The sequence below is a fragment of the Hippopotamus amphibius genome, chromosome 6, assembly GCF_030028045.1.
Source record: "Hippopotamus amphibius kiboko isolate mHipAmp2 chromosome 6, mHipAmp2.hap2, whole genome shotgun sequence".
In the NCBI taxonomy this organism is placed as follows: Eukaryota; Metazoa; Chordata; class Mammalia; order Artiodactyla; family Hippopotamidae; genus Hippopotamus; species Hippopotamus amphibius.
Window position 1 is genome coordinate 44,529,629 of NC_080191.1, and position 21,484 is coordinate 44,551,112.

The 21,484-nt window shown below is 36.1% G+C and overlaps 1 protein-coding gene across 12 annotated transcripts in view; it reads right to left on the bottom strand.

Annotated features, from left to right (window-relative positions):
* Positions 1–21,484, bottom strand: part of REPS1 (RALBP1 associated Eps domain containing 1) — a 78,195-nt gene that overhangs the window by 40,300 nt on the left and 16,411 nt on the right. For all 12 annotated transcript variants that reach the window (XM_057739802.1, XM_057739801.1, XM_057739800.1 and 9 more), the window contains one exon: positions 176–299. In XM_057739802.1, coding sequence (XP_057595785.1) covers positions 176–299 — 124 coding nt within the window. The remainder of the gene's footprint in view (positions 1–175; positions 300–21,484) is intronic.

Sequence of the window (21,484 nt, forward strand, 5' to 3'; positions counted from 1 at the left end):
TTTTCTAATGTTAACAAATGAAAAAAGCATGGCAGTGAGAATAAAGCCATGACGCTTTAACTCAAGGTCACAAATGCCACTGAAACATCCGAGAGACTCAACAGTTCTACTGACTTTAATTCATTTGTGATTAGAAGTCTATTTCACTTCAGTTACTAATATATTCCATATTTACCTGTATTTATACTTTCCACTCTTAAAGGGAGGCCAGACTGGGCAACAGCTACAAGTTTCAAAGCAATATAGAACTGACTTCTTCCAAAATAACCAAGTCTTTTTGCACCACAAAGCTCCATAATCTATAAAAGAACACAATGTTAATATTAAGAATCATGACAATAATTCTCCACATAAGCAGTTATCTAACTTCTGTTTATAACTTCTCCAAAATACATAGCTGACATATGTTATATAACTCTCAACTGACAACCAACTTCCTCAAGTTTCAGGTTTAAATGTCTGAAAATAAAAAGGTACTAACTTTACAATAAGAAGGTTATCATTCTCCTACTTATTAAAAGTCTTGTGATAAGCAATTATATTTTATTAGATTAACTTTTTTCTTAAGAATCATCTTTTAGAAACAAACATGCCATCTACTCTTCCTCATTAACTCTGTGCATACAATGGGGCCAAAAGTTTCTGCAACTAACAGATTATTATGCAGCCATTTAAAATAAGTTATACAATGACATACCAAGTGGGAAAAGGAAGGATACATAATACACATAAACCGCAATTTTAAAACAACCAGATATATAAAAATTCTATCAGCAAGTTTGTTAGGTGAGATTAACAGTATGGGATTTTTCTCTTATTTTCCAGATTATATTTAACATGGTTATACTACTTTTCTTTAAAACAACATTTTTTGTTTGTTTCTAAAGCATGAAGGCTTTCAAGGATCATTCTAGTCATTCAACAAGTATTTCTCTATTGGCTACTACAAGTAAGTATCAGACTAGAAAAGAGAATTTTAGGTTATAAAATTAAATTATAATCCCCAAAGCTGGAGTAATATCTACTATACAGACATCAGAAAGTAACCTTAAAACAAGCACTAAGTAGCCTTGCCTCAGCTTCTCAAAAAATTCAAATTCTTGTACAAAGGGAACATAGTTAGTCTATTTTCTTTTTCCCAACACACTCAAAGGAAGATTAAGGTACCTGAGATGTGGTACTAAGTCAGAGGTAAAGTACTTACTAGTATTGCAAAAAAGCACCTATCAACAGTTCAATAACATATCACAATAACCATTTGTTTACTTGCACAAGGAAAGAAGACAGTCATTTTTGCTATGAATAATCAGCGCAGGATGAAGTTCCTGTTTCTGCCACTAAGGGGCGTCACTTCTGTGTAAATTTAAAAGGGCAAGGAGGATAGAGGCAGGTTTACATTAAGGGAATTATGAGGCAAAGGAGGACGAGACTTTAGAATGGAAGAGCACGCAGCCTTGCAGGCTATGCAGGCATTGTGTTATGATTATTGTGCCCACTTGGAACCCCTTAAGGTATCATTACACATCTTAGATACTTTTGCATCTAAAATACGCCAGGTAAATAAATGCTAGATAAAGGGAAGACCTAAAAGGAGGTCACGTGTAGTTCGTTTATCCTTGTTACATCCGTTTCAGGTGCCCATGGGACTTTCAGGGGGAGATACCTGGGGAATGGTTAGAAACTCAGAGGTAATGTTCAGCAGGGAGCATGCTCAGGAGATATGCTCCATACTTGGGAAGCAGACAGGAGGTGATGACTGAAGTTGGGGGAGTAAATAAGACTGCCAGCAAGTCCAGAGCGGTGAAGGGAAACCTAACAGGCAGGTATAAAAAGAAGCCTATAAAAGAGATAGTGGGAAAAAGTACCAGCAGGAAGTGGGAAACCAAGGGTGGGAAGAGGCTTTGGAAGATGGGAGTAAGCCTTAAAGAAAACAGTTACTGCACATACAGATTTAAGTACAGGGTGTTCAAGATAAGAAGCAACCGGGATATGTGTATAAAAACAGATGATTGAAACTGGTGTACCCCCCCCCAAAAAAAAAAAAAGAATAAGGAAAAAATTTAGAGTTAGCTTACTATAAATTCAATAAATATATACAAGAGATAAAAAAAAAAAAGATAAGAAGCAACCTAACCTCACCACAAGAATAGACAAAAATTAATTATGGAATAGTCATATAATGAGAAAAATATGTAGCCTTTAAAACTCACTACAAAGCATTAATGTTATGAAAACAAAAAGCAGAACACAAAGCAGTGTATACGTAAGCATAACCCGATTCTTTTAAGATATGTACATATAAGTGGTAGGGAATATGCCAGCACTTATTTCTGGCTGCTGAGATTAAGGGATATTTCTATGCTTTCTTTACATGAAACTGTATTTATTATCAAAAATATATAATATCACTTAATCAGAAAATTGTTAAAATTCTTAAAAGGAGAAACAGTGATACCCAATAAAAAAGGGGGAAAACGTACTTTATGTCTTGCAATTAGGAGGTTTTTGCTGCCTGAGCAGTTACAGAGATGTTGTAGGGTAAAATCTAGTTTGCAGTGGATTAAGGAATAAACAGGAGGAATTTAAGTAGAAAGACAGATACAAAACAGGTTAGGATATTTGGCTTTGAAAGAAAGTTCAGAAGGGTAATTTTGCTTCTCAAGTCTCAAGAGCTAGTCAGCAGAACAGGCACTAGAAACCAGGTCTTTTGATTCCAAACCCAAAGCTCTTCCCAGGACATGGGGTGGGGGTGGAAGTGGGGGTGGGATGGGGTAGAAGAGCAAGAAGAGATACTATCTTTCTACTGTACCAGACAGACTAATGAAATTTTAAGAGTCTGTATGCCAAGCTGTCACCTCAGGATTCAGGAAAGATGTTTTGAAAGAGGAGATAAAAGGAATCAAAATCCTGGCTGCAACACCTAAAAAACTCACCTTGTGGGCCAAGTCAGGCATGTGTGTCACTCTGCATCTCTCCAAGCCACCCCTATTGCAGAGGACATAAGCCCATAGAAGCAGGAAAGGAGGAAAGTAGCTGTGACATATAAATTTACAAAAATCATGCCTGATGAAGTAGTTTAAAGAAGTCTATCAAGAAGACAGACTAAATTACCAAGAAGTCTAAATTACCATCACAATCTTCTGAATTAGACAAAATTTGTCTCTGAAGAAATATTTGGGATAAATTCCTAGAAGCAGACCTGCTGGACCAAAGTATACATATATTTAAAAATGTATTAGCTATAGCCAACTGCCTTTCAAAAAGGTCACTGAAATTTCTTTTCTCACTGTCAATATGAGTTTCTCATCTGTCCTCATCTCATCTTTTTCTCTTGAAAAGCCACTCACACATATGTATTTATTTCTGATCCCCTGTGTTACACAGTTCTACACAGCTATTCCTGGACCTGTAACATTCTGTTTTAATTACTTTAGCTTTATAATATTTAAATACCTGACAGGGTTAGCCCAACCTTTACTTTTTGTTCTTATTTAGAATTTTCTTTGCTATTCTCATGTTACTTAATCTTCCAAATAATCTTTAGAATCATTTATCAGAATAAATTGAGATTTTAGTTGGGATGGCAATTCGTGTACAGTCTGGTCCCCGACGTTAACAAAACCACTTCACTGTTTTATCATTAAGGGCAATGCTGCTAACACTCTGCAACACCTCTGTTAAGAAACTATTTAGCTAGTTCCAGCATTCTAAGGGCTTTGTTTTGGGGCTTTATATTTTAAAAAAACACAGATAGATGTTAATTTTATTATATGCATTTGGGGGCAGGAAATAAAAGAAATTAAAATAAAAAGAAAATAAAATAATTTTTCTCTTTGGCCTTATTAATATTGATAATTCTATTAACAGACCTCCTAACATCAAACCATCCTTTGATCCCTGAAATGAATTCCATTTAGTCATGGTGCATTAAATATAAAATAGTAACCATAATCTTAAAGTGTTTAAGCTTTTAAAAAAAAAAGCTATATCTGAAAGGTTTGGAACTGGTGTTATGTTGGCTTTGTAAACACAACTAGCAACCTTTACTTTTTTCCTGCTCTGAAATACCTTAGATAGATTAGGAATTACATGATCCTTAAAGATTTGGAAGAAAATTCATCTATGATACAGGCTGCGTAATATCTGTGATATATGTCTCAGTTCTTCCAAGTTATTTGGAATAAACTAGGTTTTCTATCTGTAAAATATTTGATAATTTCCTAGAAAATCATTTATCACTTCCAACTTTTGAAATTATTAATTCAGCATTATTCAAAGCAGTCTCACTCTTTTAGTTGCCTCTCTATGGTTATTTTCCCTTACTCGAAATCACGTGTATTTGTGTGCAAGCTCACACAACTGTCTGATTGTAAGAACTACTTAAAGCCCTTCTTAGGATACAGATTCCCAAACCCCTTCCATTAGATTCTAACTCACCGAGAAAACCCAGGGCCAGTGAGTGGTTGCTGGTATACTACTGACAGCTACTAAAAACAATCAAGCTTTATTTTCTTAACATTATAAAATTTATATACTCATAGTAAAATAAATAAAATAGTACTTGGGATACAGAATTAAAAGTTCTTATAATCTTCATCAAAAGTAACAATTCTCTTATGTTCTTTCAATTTTTTTCTATATATATACAAACATATGAGTACATGTACTTCACATATACTTTTTACACATGTACGTCACACTATATGTGATTTTTTCCACATAATATTACTCAAAAATCTTTTTATATCAGCATATATAGGTCTCTTTCATTTTTTTACATAGCATTCCATTGCATAGATATTCTTTGTACAAATTAACCAACCCCTTACTGATGAACATTTAGGTTTTTCCAGCTTTCTATTACAAATAATGCCATCAACATTCATATGCACTATCTTTGTGCACTTGTACAACGGCAGAAGAAATGGAATATGCTTTAAAATGTAACATAGTCAAGTACTATAACTCTGAGTGACTGTAACAGCTTACTGACAGGCACAGAATCACAGAATTCTGGCTGCCTAGCCTGAGATTGGACAGAGAGAGAGAGAGACAAAGAGAGCGTTTTTATTAATTTTATTAGCTTTAAAAAGGAATATCGGCCCTAAATCAGTATCAATTTCTTTTCTGATGGTTTGTTTAATAATATTTACAAAAAGTCACTAATTTCTAGGAAGAAAAGATAAACTAGATTGCAGTTCACTTTAATACTAACAGAGATTACTCTGGTTAGGAAATCATTCTACATCATTCATACAGTATTTGAGCAAGTTACATAACTTTAACGTGCCTTGGTTTCCTCATATGTAAACTGGGGAAAAGAATATACTACCTCGTATGTTGCTGTGAGGATTCAATGAGACTGTACTTAATAGAGCACTTACAACAATGTCTGGTCCACAAATATTATTATCACTTTTTATTTACCACCCTGATCATAATGTACTTTATTTAGTCAGGGACTTCTCAAAGACTAAATCATTCTTGAAAACCACATTTTCTTGAGAGCTGAAAGCTAATGCCTTTAAGCACCAAAGTGGGTTTTATTATAATTTTTTGAAATAAATTTATATATTTATTTATTGGCTGCATTGGGTCTTCCTTGCTGCACACGGGCTTTCTCTAGTTGCAGTGAGCAGGGGCTACTCTTCATTGTGGTGCATGGACTCCTCATTTTGGTGGCTTCTCTTGTTGCAGAGCATGGGCTCTAGGCGCGTGGGCTTCAGTAGTTGCAGCACACGGGCTCAACAGTTGTGGCTCACGGGCTCTAGAGTGCAGTCTCAATAGTTGTGACACACAGGCTTAGCTGCTCCTCGGCATGTGGGATCTTCCTGGAGCAGGGCTCAAACCCGTGTCCACTGCATTAACAGGCGGATTCTTAACCACTGCACTACCTAGGAAGTCCTTTATTATAATTTTTGATGAAAAGTCTTCTAAAGCATAGGATGCTCTCATGCCTTCACAAGTATTTTGAAATTCTGGTTTAAGACAATACACTGAGCATGGGAATTTACCTCCTCTCCTTTCAGGAATCTTATCAAAATGATAGTAAGGGAACCTGTAAAAATAAATAAGAGGGAAAGGGGAACAATGAACTGACACGAAATTTAAGTAAATTTTAGCAATTAGAAAGCAGGTGGAGTCATGCCTAATGAAACAGGGTAGAAGAAATCAGTGCCAAGAATACCCATGGAGAAAAATCAATTTGGCCTGCAAAATCCAGAGACTCATCCAGAAATGCTAGGTGTGACTGAGAGTGAGACTGGGACAGAGATGAAGCTCCCTATCCCTACAGTTGCTCACAGAATATCAGCAAACAGACTTTACCCTCCAAGTAAAAACAAACAAAAAACTAAAAACTGAAATGTCAGGGAAGTACTAGGATAGCTGATGTAGATAGGAGTTGTTGCCCCAGAGAAAAGCTTCTGTTTCTAGCATTTAACAACCCAATTAAGAGCAGCATCTGACCCACTCCTCCTAAAGTGAGGCAGCCTTTGGAGGTGTTATGCTCAAGGACACAGAGCTCAGTTTTTCTACTACTTCAAAGATCAACAAGCCACTGAAGAAAGCATACAAGAGAACTGCCAAATTTAAAAATGGAAAAAAAACTCTGAAAGACATAATTCACAGAAGAAAGAGCACTTGAAAATATTCTAGTGAGTATCCTCTGAAGATTTAAGATAATACTGCCTCACCCACAAAACAAGAACAAGACAGTACTATGAAAAAGGAACAATCAGAGAATAAGACGTACGGAAATAACAGCTGGTCCCTTGGTATCCACAGAGGACTGGTTCTAGGAACTGCCTGGGATACCAAAATCTGAGGATGCTTCAAGTCTTGTAGCTGGTCCTCTGTATCCACGACTCTGCATCTGTGGATATGGAACCCACAGGTACAGACGGCTGATTGTGTATTTGTTGAAAAAAATATGCATACTACTAGACTTGCACAGTTCAAACCCATGTTGTTCAAGGGTCAACTGTATACAAAGTTCAGTAAAAATACTAGAAGATTAAAAAGAAAAATTTCTGGGGCTTCCTAGGTGGCGCAGTGGTTACCCAACGCACCACAATGAAGAGTAGCCCTCGCTCACCGCAACTAAAAGAAAGCCCATGCACAGCAAAAAAAAAAAAAAAAAAAAAAAAAAGACCCAACAGAGCCAATTAAAAAAATAAATAAATAAATAAATTTATTTTTAAAAAAAGGAAAGAAAAATTTCTCCAGAAGTAGGAAGGGGAAAGGTGAATTAAAAAATATGAGAGAAAAAAACGATTGATCTAGATGGGTCAAATTTTTATTAAAATGAGGTCTACAAACAATGCAGAGAAAGGAGTGATAATGAAAGAACAAGAGATTTACCCCAAAGCTAAAGGACAGAAGTTTTCCGACTGAGAGAGCCTACTGAGTGCTCAACACAATGGGTTAAAGAATTTCTAAACATACTACATGCAGCGGAACTTCAGAACAGCAAGGATAAAACAGAGATCCTAAGAGCACCCAGAATAGGCGTAGGGGAGGGAAATAAGGAAGACAGGTACTGATCACTTAAGAAAAAAATATTAACTGGACTGGAATCAGACTTCTCACTGATAACAGTGAATACCAGAAAACAATACAGCAACATTCTCAAAGTGCTAAGAAAAAATTATTTACAACTAGAATTCTGTATCCAGCCTCAAGATGACAACAAGAACAGACACTTTCACAGATGCAGAAATTTTACGTTTATCTCCTATGAACTCTTTCTTGGCAAAATGATGTTATTTAGCAAAATTTGGAGACAGAGCATCCAGGAAAAAGTAGATATACACCTAGAAAGTGGAGAAATAAACTTGCAGGAAAACGGATATGCAACCAGCCTAAGGAGCAACCAGTTTAGAAAGAGTAAATTGACAGAAGGCCTCCAGTAGGAAAATTTCAGAAAAAATAAAGGGGAAGGAATGGATATGAAGACAAACAGTGCAAGGGAAAAAAAAGAAAGGCAGCTGAAAAAGTATAAAAATGTAATCATAGTACAATGCCTGGATCTGCAGTAAAAATACTTATATCATCATAATGTAAATACTTTTTTACGTTGAATTTTTAGATTCTAAAGTCAATCAAAAGTTAAAACATTAAACAATTAAAGAGTTATAGTTCTAGAACAAGGTGCAAATGTTATCAATATTAAATACGTAAAAGTAGAGCTAACAAGTTGAGAGAGGGAAGGATAAGAAGGTGAAGGGAGAAAGGCATGGGCTTTTGGTTTCTGGTCTAGCTGAACAAACCGAAAAAAATTAAGAACTCTTCTTCGATATGTAAGAGAACAGAGGTCATACAGCAAACTGCTGCCCCCCAAACTAGAGATCAACAGAAAGCAAATACGGAAAATCACAACTTACTGGAAGAGAAACCCATCAACATCAATTTCCTCAAAACTAGTGCCATGGAAGGGAAGACTAAGCTCTAACCGATGAATTGCTGTAGGCTCAGTGTGGACAAGTCCGAGAGAGAAAATTACACGGGACCTAGTCATAGAGGGGCTTTATCTCCCAGAGAAACCTCTACCAGGTTCTCACAGTGAATATGGGGGGAAAACCCCTTTGTGCTTTTGGCAGGGGGAGAGAAAAAGGAACCATCTTGTAACCCACCATAGCATTCTGGTCTTAACAAGGCCTGTCCTCAAGAAAAACTACTTAACCAGAGCCCAACTGACCTGAGAATAGGGAAATGCCATTCTACCCATCCTCTCCCACCTAAGGGGGGTAGAGGGGATGTGCACAGGACTGAGAAGCAACTGTGAAGTTCCTAGTCCACAGGCACAGACAGGTTCCCTGAAAGACTGAGACATAATCATAAGACTAAAGAATGCTTTGCCTCCTCCCACACCTTACCACCACATTACTAATGATATATTTATGGTAGTTCATTAACCCAGTACATCACGCCAGGCTATTAAGTAAAAAAAATTACAAGACATACTAAAAGGAAAAAAAAAAAATCACACTTTGAAGAAACAAAGCAAGCATCAGAATCAGACTTAGATATGGCAGGGATGTCAGAATTATCAAGCCAGGAATTAAAAAAAAAACTATGATTAACATGTGAAAGGCTCTAATGGATAAAGTAGACAGCATGCAAGAACAGATAGGCAATATAAACAGGGAGATGGAAATCAAAATGAAACAAAAAAAGCTAGATATCGAAAACACTATAAAAGAAACAAATGCCCTTGATGCGCTTATTAGTAGACTGGACATGGCTAAGGAAATAATCTTTGAATTTGAGGCTATCAAAACAGGACCTCTAAAACAAAAGCAAAGAGGAAAAAACAGAAGAGACTATTCAAAAACTATGGAACAACTACAAAAGGTATGACATACATGTAATGCGTGATGTATTACATGATGAGAATAAAGAGGAGAATAAAGAGAAAAAGAACAGGAGAAATATTTGAAACAATAATGACAAAAATTTATAACAGAAACTGAACCACTGATCCAGGAAGCTAAACTAAAAGAACACAAAGCAGGATAAATGCCAAAAAAAAGAGTACACCTAGGTCCTTTACAAAAATTAACTCAAAATGGAGCACAGACCTAAATGTAAAGCACAAAATTATAAAACTCTAGAAGATAACATATGTATTCAGGGACCTTAAGAAAAAGTGGAGTTCTTTTCTTTCACCTAATGGAATAATGCTATTAATAGAGTTTTTGTCTTGTTCTGTTCTTTTTAATGATTTGTGACTTTTCCCTTGTTGCCAAACTATCATTTTTGCTCTATCAGGAACCTTTGCAGTTGTTGCCTTTCTACCTTTATGCTACGGCTTTGAAGTTGAATCAACCTTTTAATACTGTACAAAACAAGAATAAATAGTTCTTTAATGATAACTTGAGCTCTCCAATGAGCAAAAAGTACACAAGCATCAATTATACAAAACATGCAGGTGGTGGTCAGGGAGCGGGGTGCTAACATTTATTGAGCACACACAATGCTAAACACAAAGTGTTCCCATCTAATCCTAACACTAATGGAGTAGAATTGGTATTATTATCATTTTACAGAAGAAGAAAGAGAATCAGACTGGCCAAGTAACTACGGCCAGAGGGCTCAAAAAAGGGCAGAACTATAATTCAAAGTCATGCTTTTAATCTACCACGACGTGCTGTCCACTGTCCTTTTCCTAGGATAATGCTGGCTACCTCAGAGCAAGTACCCTCAATAAGTCCTAAAAGTCCAGGGTGCCTATTACACAGTGACAATGAAAGAGTAGTTTAAATGCATTAGGAAGGCTCTTTAATCCTATGCTCAGAACATGAGGTACAGGGAATGCTAATAACAATAAAGGTAAATGAAAGTTATTTGAGGATTTCAGCTTGAATTCATGAGCTGAATTATAAAATAGAAAAATGCAATAAAAACAATGAGGAATATATTGAAAGTATACATAATACCAAGAATCAATACATAATCACTGAGAATACTGTCAAAATTCTCTCCAAAATGAAATTTTATGAAAGTTTAATATAATAAAATATAATAGAAAGAACCCCCCTTTATAGACATTATCAAGTTAAAACTGAGAAGGTGACTGCAATGCTTTCATTTTTATAAACATTCTTCAGTTTAAACTGGACTGAGTCAGTGGACAAGCTGACTGTTTTTGCTGGCTTAAAAGCCCAGGCAGTTTGGTCTTAGCTATATGCACAACACCAGCTACCAAGTCAGTCTAACTTTTATTGTTCCACTAACTTGTTAGACTTGTCCCCACACCTCTCTGTGACTCATTAGCTTTACTGACATGGGAATACTTGTAATGCAGACTCGGGTTTACTAGAGAAATTAGAGGAAAATAGGGAACAATTATACTGAGTACCTATTATGAGGAAGACTGTTTACTTGTTGTCCCATTTAATGCTCAGAACAATCCTCTCATATTGGCTACCATTATCCCCAGTTCAGAGGAAAGGAAACTGAGACTAGTTAAGTGGCAGTCAGGATTCAAAGCCAGATTAGTCTGAGTCCAAGCCTCTCTGTTCCGAGGTGCCTCCAAGGTATAACGAAACAGAACTCTTAACACTGGCCTGTTTATGGGGCAGTAGTTCCAAAATATATTCCAAAGAACATGAGTCAAGTTAAAGGCTCTGTAGTTGAACAGACTGATATATTATACCTCCCCTGGAGTCTTCACAATGCATTTTTAGCCCATAAGAGGCACTAAAAAATACTACAGCCAAGAAACAAACCTTTTCTTTGTTTAGCATCTATTAAAATGCTTCAGAACTAGTAGTCCATAGATCAGATGCTCTGTATAACACACTATAGGAACCAATGTTGTAAGACCCTAGAGTGATGACTTTCAAGCTCTTTGCTATCAGGATCCCTTATACATGCTTAAAAAAATTGAGGACTTCCTCAAAGCTTTTGTTTTTGTGGGTTATATTTATATTTACCATATTAGGTCTTAACCTAGAAAATTAAAAAAATATGTACCTATGAATTCATTTAAACACAATAATCCTATCACATGTAACATAAAATTTTATGAAAATAACTTCTTTCCAAAATAAAAAAAAAATTGAGAAGGATACATTGTTTTATATATATATACAAATTTCCTTAATGTCCAGCTTAGGAAAACATTAATATCTGCTTCTATATTTGATTCACTGCAATATGTTGCTTTGTTTAAAGTTAAAAAGACACTCCCACTTCACACAGATATGTGCTGGAAAATAGAGGACAATTTAAATAGCCTTTTCAGATAAATCTGATATTTTTTGATACCACACCAAAACTCTACAAGTGGTAGTTGCTTAAAGGTTAGTTGCAACACAGAATCCAAAGCCACATTAATAGACTTTTTTGCATACTCTTACATTAAAAGTGCACTGGGTATATGGTGCACCGCATCCCACTTTGGTCATACATCAACTACTGGTTCATCGAGTCATACAGATCTTCCAAATGTTGACACATTTTATTTACAAAATATTAAAAAATTACATTTGTTAATATCACCACTGGTCTCAGCAGAAGAGTCATTAAATATTAGGAAGCTGTCAGGCACAGGGTTGCAAACAAGTTTTCCAAAATACGAATTTTTGCCAGAAAGCTCAAATTTTCTATAATTAGTAACAAATAGCATTAGTTGTTTTTCTTTAAGTGACAGTCATACTTTCTTCATTTTCAAGATCTTTGCCCAATACCCAAGTAAGCTGTTGCTTAAAGAAAAATGGTGTTCCGTTAAAAAAAAAAAGTCAGTATAGCTTACAACTCAAATAAAATAAGTACCTTTCCTCAAGACAATCATCATTCTTCAGGATGTAGCAAATGTGGTTTATGCATACTTCCCACTGCATCACAAAAAATACTAAAAAAGAGTCAGTTTTATCTACCACTTCCTTTTGCATTACCAATGTAAATGCCAACACAGCAACAACAACAACAAAAATGGGGGAGCAGGGAGGAATAGCATATTACTATTATTATGAAAATATCAGACCAGGGCTCTGTAGACCAAACTTTGAGAAATGCTATTATAGAGCACACTATATGCTAATGATAGGACGACCTCTTGCTTTGATGTCAATGCTACACACTCCCTGCCCTAGAGCAGCCACTGAAAATACACTGTCTACAGGTGCAAGCAAGTATACCATAAATTAGAGAAACTGGCCAGTTGGGGGGATATAATGAGCTAAGGTGAGCAGGTGTGATGGGAGCAGCTACTATTCAGCTCTAGCTAACTGCTGCTATCGAAGAATATCTGTCAAATAATGCCATTTTCAGATTTTTCTAAAGCTGGAAATCTGGAATATTCTGTGATGTTCTCGTTTTTAAATGCTAATGTGGATTCAGATAATTTTTTTAAGTATGCAAATCAACTAAAACACCTTGGACCACTTCTCCACACATTCTGTCTCAGAGGGTATTCTTTAGTTACTACTAGAAAAATGGCATAAAATAAATAACTACAATAACGTTCCTTCAGGTCCTCTAGCAAGCAGGGTGGAAAAAGGTGAGACCAAGTTTCATGAAAGATAATTATATATTCAAGTATTATCATATATTAACCTATCCTACTTATATAATGCCCCTAGGGTGTTTCAGCTAAGATTCTGGAAGCCCCTCAAAATTATTCTCAGGTCATTAATGAATCATTATACAATGGCTTTATATAAGATCTTGTTATCTAACAAGTGATTCAAAGTACTGAGACAACTGAAGAGTAACCAAGGGAAATTAATTCAAAGAAAATGCATTATCTCATGCTTCTCTGGTATGTCAGGTCCAGTCCTTACACACCCACAGTATAACTAATATAAGAATTCTAAAACACCTCTACCTCCTTTCCTTCAGTAAGTCAAGACTGCTCCCACTTCAAGAACTTTGCACTTGCTGCATCCTCAGTTTGTTGGCCCCTCAATCTTTGCTAAGTTTCTTTCTCGGTCATTCAGGTCTCAAGCTCAAAGTGCAATCTCAGAGGCCTACCTTGAGTACCCTACTGTTTACTTATTTATTGTCAACATCTCCCAAAAGAATAAGCCTCCAAAGAACAAGGAAGATCTCCTACATTTCCAGCACTCAGAACAACTCCCAAAGCGCAGCACCAATATATGTTTGTTGGCTGGATACATGAATGAATGAAATATTTTTGAATCAACTTTGCTGCAGTCCCTTTCACTCCTATATAGACTACCAGATCAACAATCCTAAAGCAGAGCTCCAAATAACGCATATTATATTTGAAGAACAAACTCATAAGCGGAGCACTCAAGACTCTCCGCAAAATAGTCCCAAACTGCCTTCCCAGTCTTACCTTGGTCAATCTAGATTGGGTCACCTATCTCCATACTTTTTCTCTCTCACCAGATCACTCTCTAACCTATGTCTGCCTATTAAAATTATACCCTTCCGTCACAACCCATCATAAGAGCCTTCTTCCTGTAACATTTTCTACTCCATAAACAAATGACTTTTTCTTTCTTTGTACTAGTACTCCAGCTTCTGCTATTTGAGTTACTTGAGTTATCTGTGTAATTTGGTTAACCACACCAACACTCCTGACACCTCCTCCCTCCATTAAACTCTTTGGGGGCAGAGACCATGACTCAGTCATGCTGGAACTCACTGAAAGATCTAGCACTGTATTTTGCCATGGGAGGCACTTAGTGCTGAAGGGAATTGCTCTCCCATGGTGCCCACATCCTCCTGGTTTACTGAATTCATTCTGTTAGTCTTCATTTGAATTAAATCTTTCTTACTAGGAAAGATCATTTTTACCATTGCTTTAAAAATTAAACATTTTCTAATAATAAACAGTTTGCTTTGTCCAATGCAGTTTGGATCACACATGATCCATGCACGCTTGCATATCACCTTTGCTGCAGTACACTCTGGCAAGTAAAAAAGGTCAAGGGAAAAAAACTTGATGGCAAAAAAGACAGGGGCATACAACAAAGCCCAATCATTCCAACATGAATTTCCTTTCAAATACTGCTATCAACACAGAGTATGTTTCGCCTGTTTACAAGCTATGTGGACATATTAATCTCTAATATTTTCCTTTGTTATAAAAACAATTTAATTTAAATACTTAGCATAGTCCAACAAAGTGGGTAACTCATCCATACTGGACTCATGAAGCATGTCTGCATTCCTAAATGACTCTAGCTATCACTCTGTGACCAACTCCACTGCCAATTCCCTACTAAACTCAGGTCTAAAGTGAAATGCAATCTTACCAACCCTTTCAAGATACTTAGTTGTTGTACTGGGGTAAATATCTAATCTCACTTTTACTATATTACTTTCTTATCCAAAAGCTTTTTGCTTTGCTAATACAACTCAAATGATTTTTGATTACAAGCCTACAGTTCAAGACCACATGGCTTCTTTGCTTTCTCCTGCTATTTTATCTTAACACTTAGGTAAATAAACAGGCTTCCTCTTGATTCTTTTCTTCCTTTCACTCATACCCTCATGCATAATTTCCATTTCACATTTCAACCCCTTTCCTATCTCAGTTAAAGATGAGTTCTCCAAGTCTTTCCTCAACATACGTCCTTAGGTAAAAAAAAAAAAAAAAAAAAAAAAATCTACACATTGCTGATAAATGGTACACATTATTTTACAGACCACCTCAAAAATGAGAAATATAAAATCTGTCAAATACTTCAGGTAAATAGCAATATCAAAATTTTCTTGAGCCCTTACTATATATCAGGGACTGAAATATCAGATAAGTACTAAATAAGTAATAATCCCCTTTCTACACTACAATTATTTGCAAAAGGTATATATTTCAATATAAAACAAACAAAAAAAACTACAAATGTATCCTATAACTTTTCAGCAGAAAAAGTTCAAATATATTATACATGTTCTTTTTCTCTCACTAATATTATCACAGCAATTCATCAAAGAACATACTATAACAATACAGATCATTGATACAGGACTTAGAATCTTCTTAATATTGGAAGGCAGATTTCATTCTACCTGTTAAAAAAAAAGAACCATAAAGAATGTATTGAGTTAAATAATTAACATAAAAGAGGACAGAGGCGGATTTTAAATTAAAATTTTACTTGCTTTGGGCATTATAACCTCCCTTTGGAAGTCAACTATGATAAGAGTAGTACATATAGACCAATAAATATTTTACTGCTTATAATCAGTATCACAGTCATTGGTTGTCTAAACAAATAAAACACTTCTGACAGCCTCAAATGTAAGGACTCTGATAAAAATTATATGACTGCCTATACGTTTATTGGTAGTTCAAGTCCCCACATCCAGTTAAAATAATTTTCTTGTATTATCTACTTAACTAAAGGAAACCAAAAAAACCTGAAATGTAGACTAATGGTAAGAAAGGATAAAAACCATAAAAATACAAAAGTGAATTGAAAAATTCCACAAACCATCTAAAACTTAAGCTTAAAATAGTAGTATCTGCCTTTAGAAAATATTACTGAGGCATAGAGATAATCTAGTAAAATAAATCTGGCCAGTAAACTATACTTAGAATGACCATAAAATTTACATCCAATCTGAGCCATCTGCAAGGGTGAAAGGAGCACTATTTCTAAGTATGCCTGGACAAGAAGCATATGCAAGGACTGTTTCAGGCAAACCCAAACTTATAACTGCCCTTTCAAAGCACCTTTAAAGATAAATGATTCCATTTAGTCAATAAGAGGCAGAAGGTGACAGGAAAAGGCAATACTCAAAACCTGTTCCCGCACAATATGCCATACTGAATATTAATCTTAATTAAAGAGTAATATTTTTCAGAAACCCATTACTAGTTATCAAACCCCTCTTTTCTTACACGGAGACTTAACTGACTATTCTAGGGCCAAAGCAACTTCAGTTTATCAAAATTTTAAAAACAGTAAGAAAAGTGAAACATTTAAACACTGTAGGCTGGGCATCATTCTAAGCACTTTATAAATTAGCTCATTTAGTCTTCATAAGAGAAACTTTCATCCCTGAAAGACAGAAAGTTTTACCGCTATTTCATGGATGAGAGAACTAAAGGACAGAGGTAAAATAACCCACCATGGTCAAAGGAAGTGGGGAAGCACAGGATTTCAGGGCATGTTCTTCCCTACTGCACTATGTTACCATTACTGTTGATTTACTGGGAGGACTGGAAGCCCATTACTTTTCATAAGCAGGCAGAATAGAGTGGAGCTCTAAAGTGCCTGCACTCAGTGAGTGGAGTCAGAGTGAACAGGGTTAAGCTCTTGTGATGTACATTTCTTGTACATATCTTTACCACCAGCCAGGCGTCAGTAAAACATGGGCCTGGGAACTTTCTATTACTTGTGACAAAGAGAAGCCCATAAATTCTACTCTTAGGATAATGTTCTAAACTGCGCTACATTATCTGGCTATTGCAGGTTGTTATTACCGGGCAAGGATGATGACAACAATGATGATGACTGTGGTAACAGTTAACATCCACAGTGTATACACAGTGTGTCAATCACTGTCCAAGCTCAGTAACATATTAAGTAATATAATCATCCTACCAACCTTATGAGTTAGGTAATTTTTTTGAAACAGAACACTGATATGCTGGTGAGCTTACTCAAGGACACACAGCAAGTAACAGAACTTGGATTGAAACCCATGCGCTTAACCACTACATTATTTCATAGGGATCATATTTTCCCAGTGGTAAATTCATATAATAAGTTGTGCTATACCAGAGTTCTACTATGTTACATCATTAAACAAGAGTTGTTCATTTCGGGACTTCCCTAATGGTGCAGTGGTTAAGTATCCACCTGTCAATGCAGGGGACATGGGTTCAATCCCTGGTATGGGAAGATCCCACATACTACGGAACAACTAAGCCCATGTACCACTGCAACTAGAGAAAGCCCTCATACAGCAAGACCCAACACAGCCAAAATAAATTAAAAAAAAAAAAAAGTTGTTAGTTTGGGTGACTAGGTTATAGAATCAAGTTTTGATAACTGCTTGCTATGTGAATATAGGTAAGTTACATAATATATGTCCTACATATTCCTTCTAAATAAAAGGAAAAGGTTAGATTCTACCTCTAAGATGCCTTCTAATGCAAATATTATTTCTCTGAATGAAAATTTCATATCAAGTCTGTAACCACAATACAAACTACCCTCTGAAAACATCTAATTTTCAAAAATCTATTTCTGCCAAAGTACCACAGATTATTAGTTATGTGCCCCCTTTAAAAATGATACATATTTAAATATGAATTGCTATTATCAGCAAAAAAATATAAGGAATTAAATTCACTGTGTTAGGGATTTAAGTAGGAATACTCAAGTCACTTGCTAAACTTTGTCTTGTAAATCATACCTCTAAAGGAACAATATCTGGTGTGAAATTCAAGCGTGAGTATTTTTTGTTTTGTAAATGAGTGTTTTATTATATTTTGTATTAAATATTCGGTAAAGAAAAACTCTGCCCTCCAGTTCTATTTTTATTGTCTTAGGGTCAATTTTCCCACCTATGGGAGGAGAACCAACATAATTACTCTAGAAAAAAAGGAAAATGACTTGGCTTATCACATTTGTCTTACAACCAACATTTAGGACATTTACCCCTTGTCCTGAAACCAGGGGTATCTTACAAAATAGATAAAAATTGAAGAACAAAAACAGTACTAAATATAACCATTCAACTAACATGAACTCATGGTACCACCTTTAAAAACTGCTGACAAAGTATACGTATCAGTATCAAAATTCCATGGCATTTTATTCAATTAGAAAATGCTATAACATACGGAAGTTCATGATGACTCAACATCAGAGCCACTCAGTCCTTTGGGGCTTATCAGTCTTTCTCTGAGTTTAATCGCAGGCTGCAATAATTACAGAGTATGGGTGGTGGCTCAGAGTAGTTTTGCTGAAGACTTCCTTCTCCCTCGCTGGTTTACAATGATCATAGTACCAAGATGCTTCACACTCAGTAGATGCTTAATGAACATATCAAATACCATAAAACATCTTCCATCCCCAACTCAGGATGGTAAGAACTAAAGCAAAAAAGCCTCGGGAGGGACTTCCTAGGTGGCGCAGTGGGTAAGAATCCGCCTGCCAATGCAGGGGACACGGGTTCGATCCCTGCCCCAGGAAGGTACCACATGCCGCAGAGCAACTAAGCCCGTGCGCCACAACTATGGAGCCTGCGCTCTAGAGCCTGTGAGCCACAACTATTGAGCCCATGTGCCACAACTACTGAAGCCCATGTGCCTAGAGCCCATGCTCTGCAACAAGAGAGGCCACCACAATGAGAAGCCCACACACCACAATGAAGAGTAGCCCCCAATGGCCGCAACTAGAGAAAGCCCATGTGCAGCAATGAAGACCCAACGCAGCCAATAAAATAAATAAATAAATAAACACATTTATTTATTTATTTATTTATTTATTTAAAAAATTAAAAAAAAAAAAAAAAAGCCTCGGGATCCTCCAAAATGCTATACCCTTTCTAAGGAAATAGTAATAGTAATAGCCAAGAGTCACACAGCACTACTCCAGATACCATGCACTATAGTATTCTACTTACTTTACAAATCTGTTTAGTCCTCAAAAGAACCCTATACACGTGCTAAATTATTCTCAATATGCAGATGAAAAAAATAATGCCCAGAGAAACTAAGGCCCAGGTCAGTGAAATACTTGCTTGAGGGTCAGAAATACTAAGAATTAAACTGCATCTTTAAAATTCTATCAAAGATTTTTAGTTGACCAAATGAAGAAATAAACAATATACAAATTATTAAAATTGATGATAAAAAAGCTACTATTTACTGAGTGGTATACTAGCACTTATTTAAGACAATACTCAAACAATTTAAAAAGTAGGCATTGTTACATTCATTTTATAAATCAAAATAGTGAGTCAAAGAGAAAGTCTTTGCCCAAGGTCATAAACTAGAAATCAGTAGGGCCAAGATATGAGCCCAACTCTGAGAAACTCCAAAACCTGGCTTTTTCCATGATGCGCTTCCCAAACTTCAGATTCTTACATACCATCTTCACAAGCTCTGCTATGTTCAAGGGCCACTTGTTCTACTATGCCCTTAATATTTCTTCTTTAAATAGACACTTTTTAAAAACTTAATAAATTTATTTTAGAAGGAACTTGTACCACTACATAAATGGAAATTAAGTATCACCTGAGATGAACAGGAAAAAACAAAAACAGTAATACATTCAATGAAAACAAAGCTGCCATTTAATTTCAGTCAAATACCACTGTCTGCAAAATATGCTTATGGCTATCTCAAGACCTACCTGGTTCTTTATTAAGAGAGGTACCCTTGTCAGAAAGGTGTTAAAAAACTTACCAGTATCAAATCGAAACTTTCTCCTTAATCAGATTTGAAAAACAATTCAAAAGTAATAGCTTTCTCACTAGGTACTTTCACATTTGTTGGATACATACCCCACACTTTGGGAAACAAATCATAAGGCTGCTCTACCGCCTCCCTTTAATTCAAGTATGCAGCCATGTCTGCAGTCATTCTTGCACTCATAACATTTTAGAGAATGCTCTAACAGGAAAAGGAGGCAGACTGTTACAATTAGTAGCACTACAGAAACGCCTCTGCCTCAGCAAAATGCTCTCCTCTTAAGTACTGCACAACGTTCAAAGTACATAGTGGGCCCTGGGAGGCGTTGTAAAGTTCTAACACACATCTCCTGTTCTCAAGAAACTTCTAACCTAGTTGTAAATATAACATACAAATGAAAAAGATAAGCTATCATATAAGGCTATAATCTTGTATATTGAAATGGTTGGTGTTTTGAACACAAGTTTTGTCATCTGATGGAGGTGGATATGAATCCCAGCTCATGTTGGGATGTAGCCTCTGGAGCCCCAGGTTTCTCTGTTATAAAATGGAAATAACATATATTCTCTAAGTTTAAAATTAAACATATTATTTTGTCAAATAGCTCAATACCTGACCCACAATAGGTGCTATGTAACTAATACTTGTTTCTGTAAGAATTAGAGAGAGGTTACTATGGGTTGGAAATATCCGTTAGGAAAAAAAGAAAACCAAAAAAACCTGGTTGGAGCGGTGGTTAAGAATCCGCCTGCCAATGCAGGGGACACAGGTTCCATCCCTGCTCCAGGAAGATCCCACAAGCCACAGAGCAACTAAGCCCATGCACCACAACTACTGAGCCCACATGCCACAACTACTGAAGCCCAAGCACCTGGAGTCCGTGCTCTGCAACAACAGAAGCCACCACAATGAGAAGCCTGCATACCGCAACGGAGGGTAGTCCCCGCTCGCTGAAACTAGAGAAAGCCCGTGCACAGCAATGAAGACCCAATGCAGCCAAAAAAATAAATATAATTAAAAAAAAAAAAAAAAAGAATGGACAGGTTTTTGGGTAAGTCAAAACAAGATGGGCATTCTAATTGGGGAGTTCCAACAGGTCAAAGTAGAGATTGTAGTGGTGGTTAGGTAGCAAACTGGACCAAGCCAGAAGGTGAGAGTTCTAAATGCCACACTAATCTTCACTGTGAATTTCTGAAGAGTATTATATAATTTTTTAGAAATTCACTTTTTTGTTCTTTAGCAATTACAGAAAAGCTAGTTAAGATTTAGAAGACTACTGCAGTACTGTAGCAATAACGTGGTCAGAGCTCAAAAAGTAATTAATGCAAAGGACAGAAAAGGATGATTGAGATTTCTCAGAGAAAGAAAATCTGAAGGACTCTGCAGCCTGAATGTAAGAAAAGGAGTCAAAGCTGACTCTACACAAGTGAAAGACATAGTAGGAAGACACCATGCTTAAAGACATATAATAACAATATAACAATTTAGCATCACAGGGAACAAAAAAGATCCACCAAGAAGTAATTCAGTGTCAATTACAAGGGAGGTGATAAAATGGATTGAAACCTAAGAAAATATTATTGGACTTGGTGATTAGGATAAAAGTGAACTTTAGGAATATCTTTTTTTTTT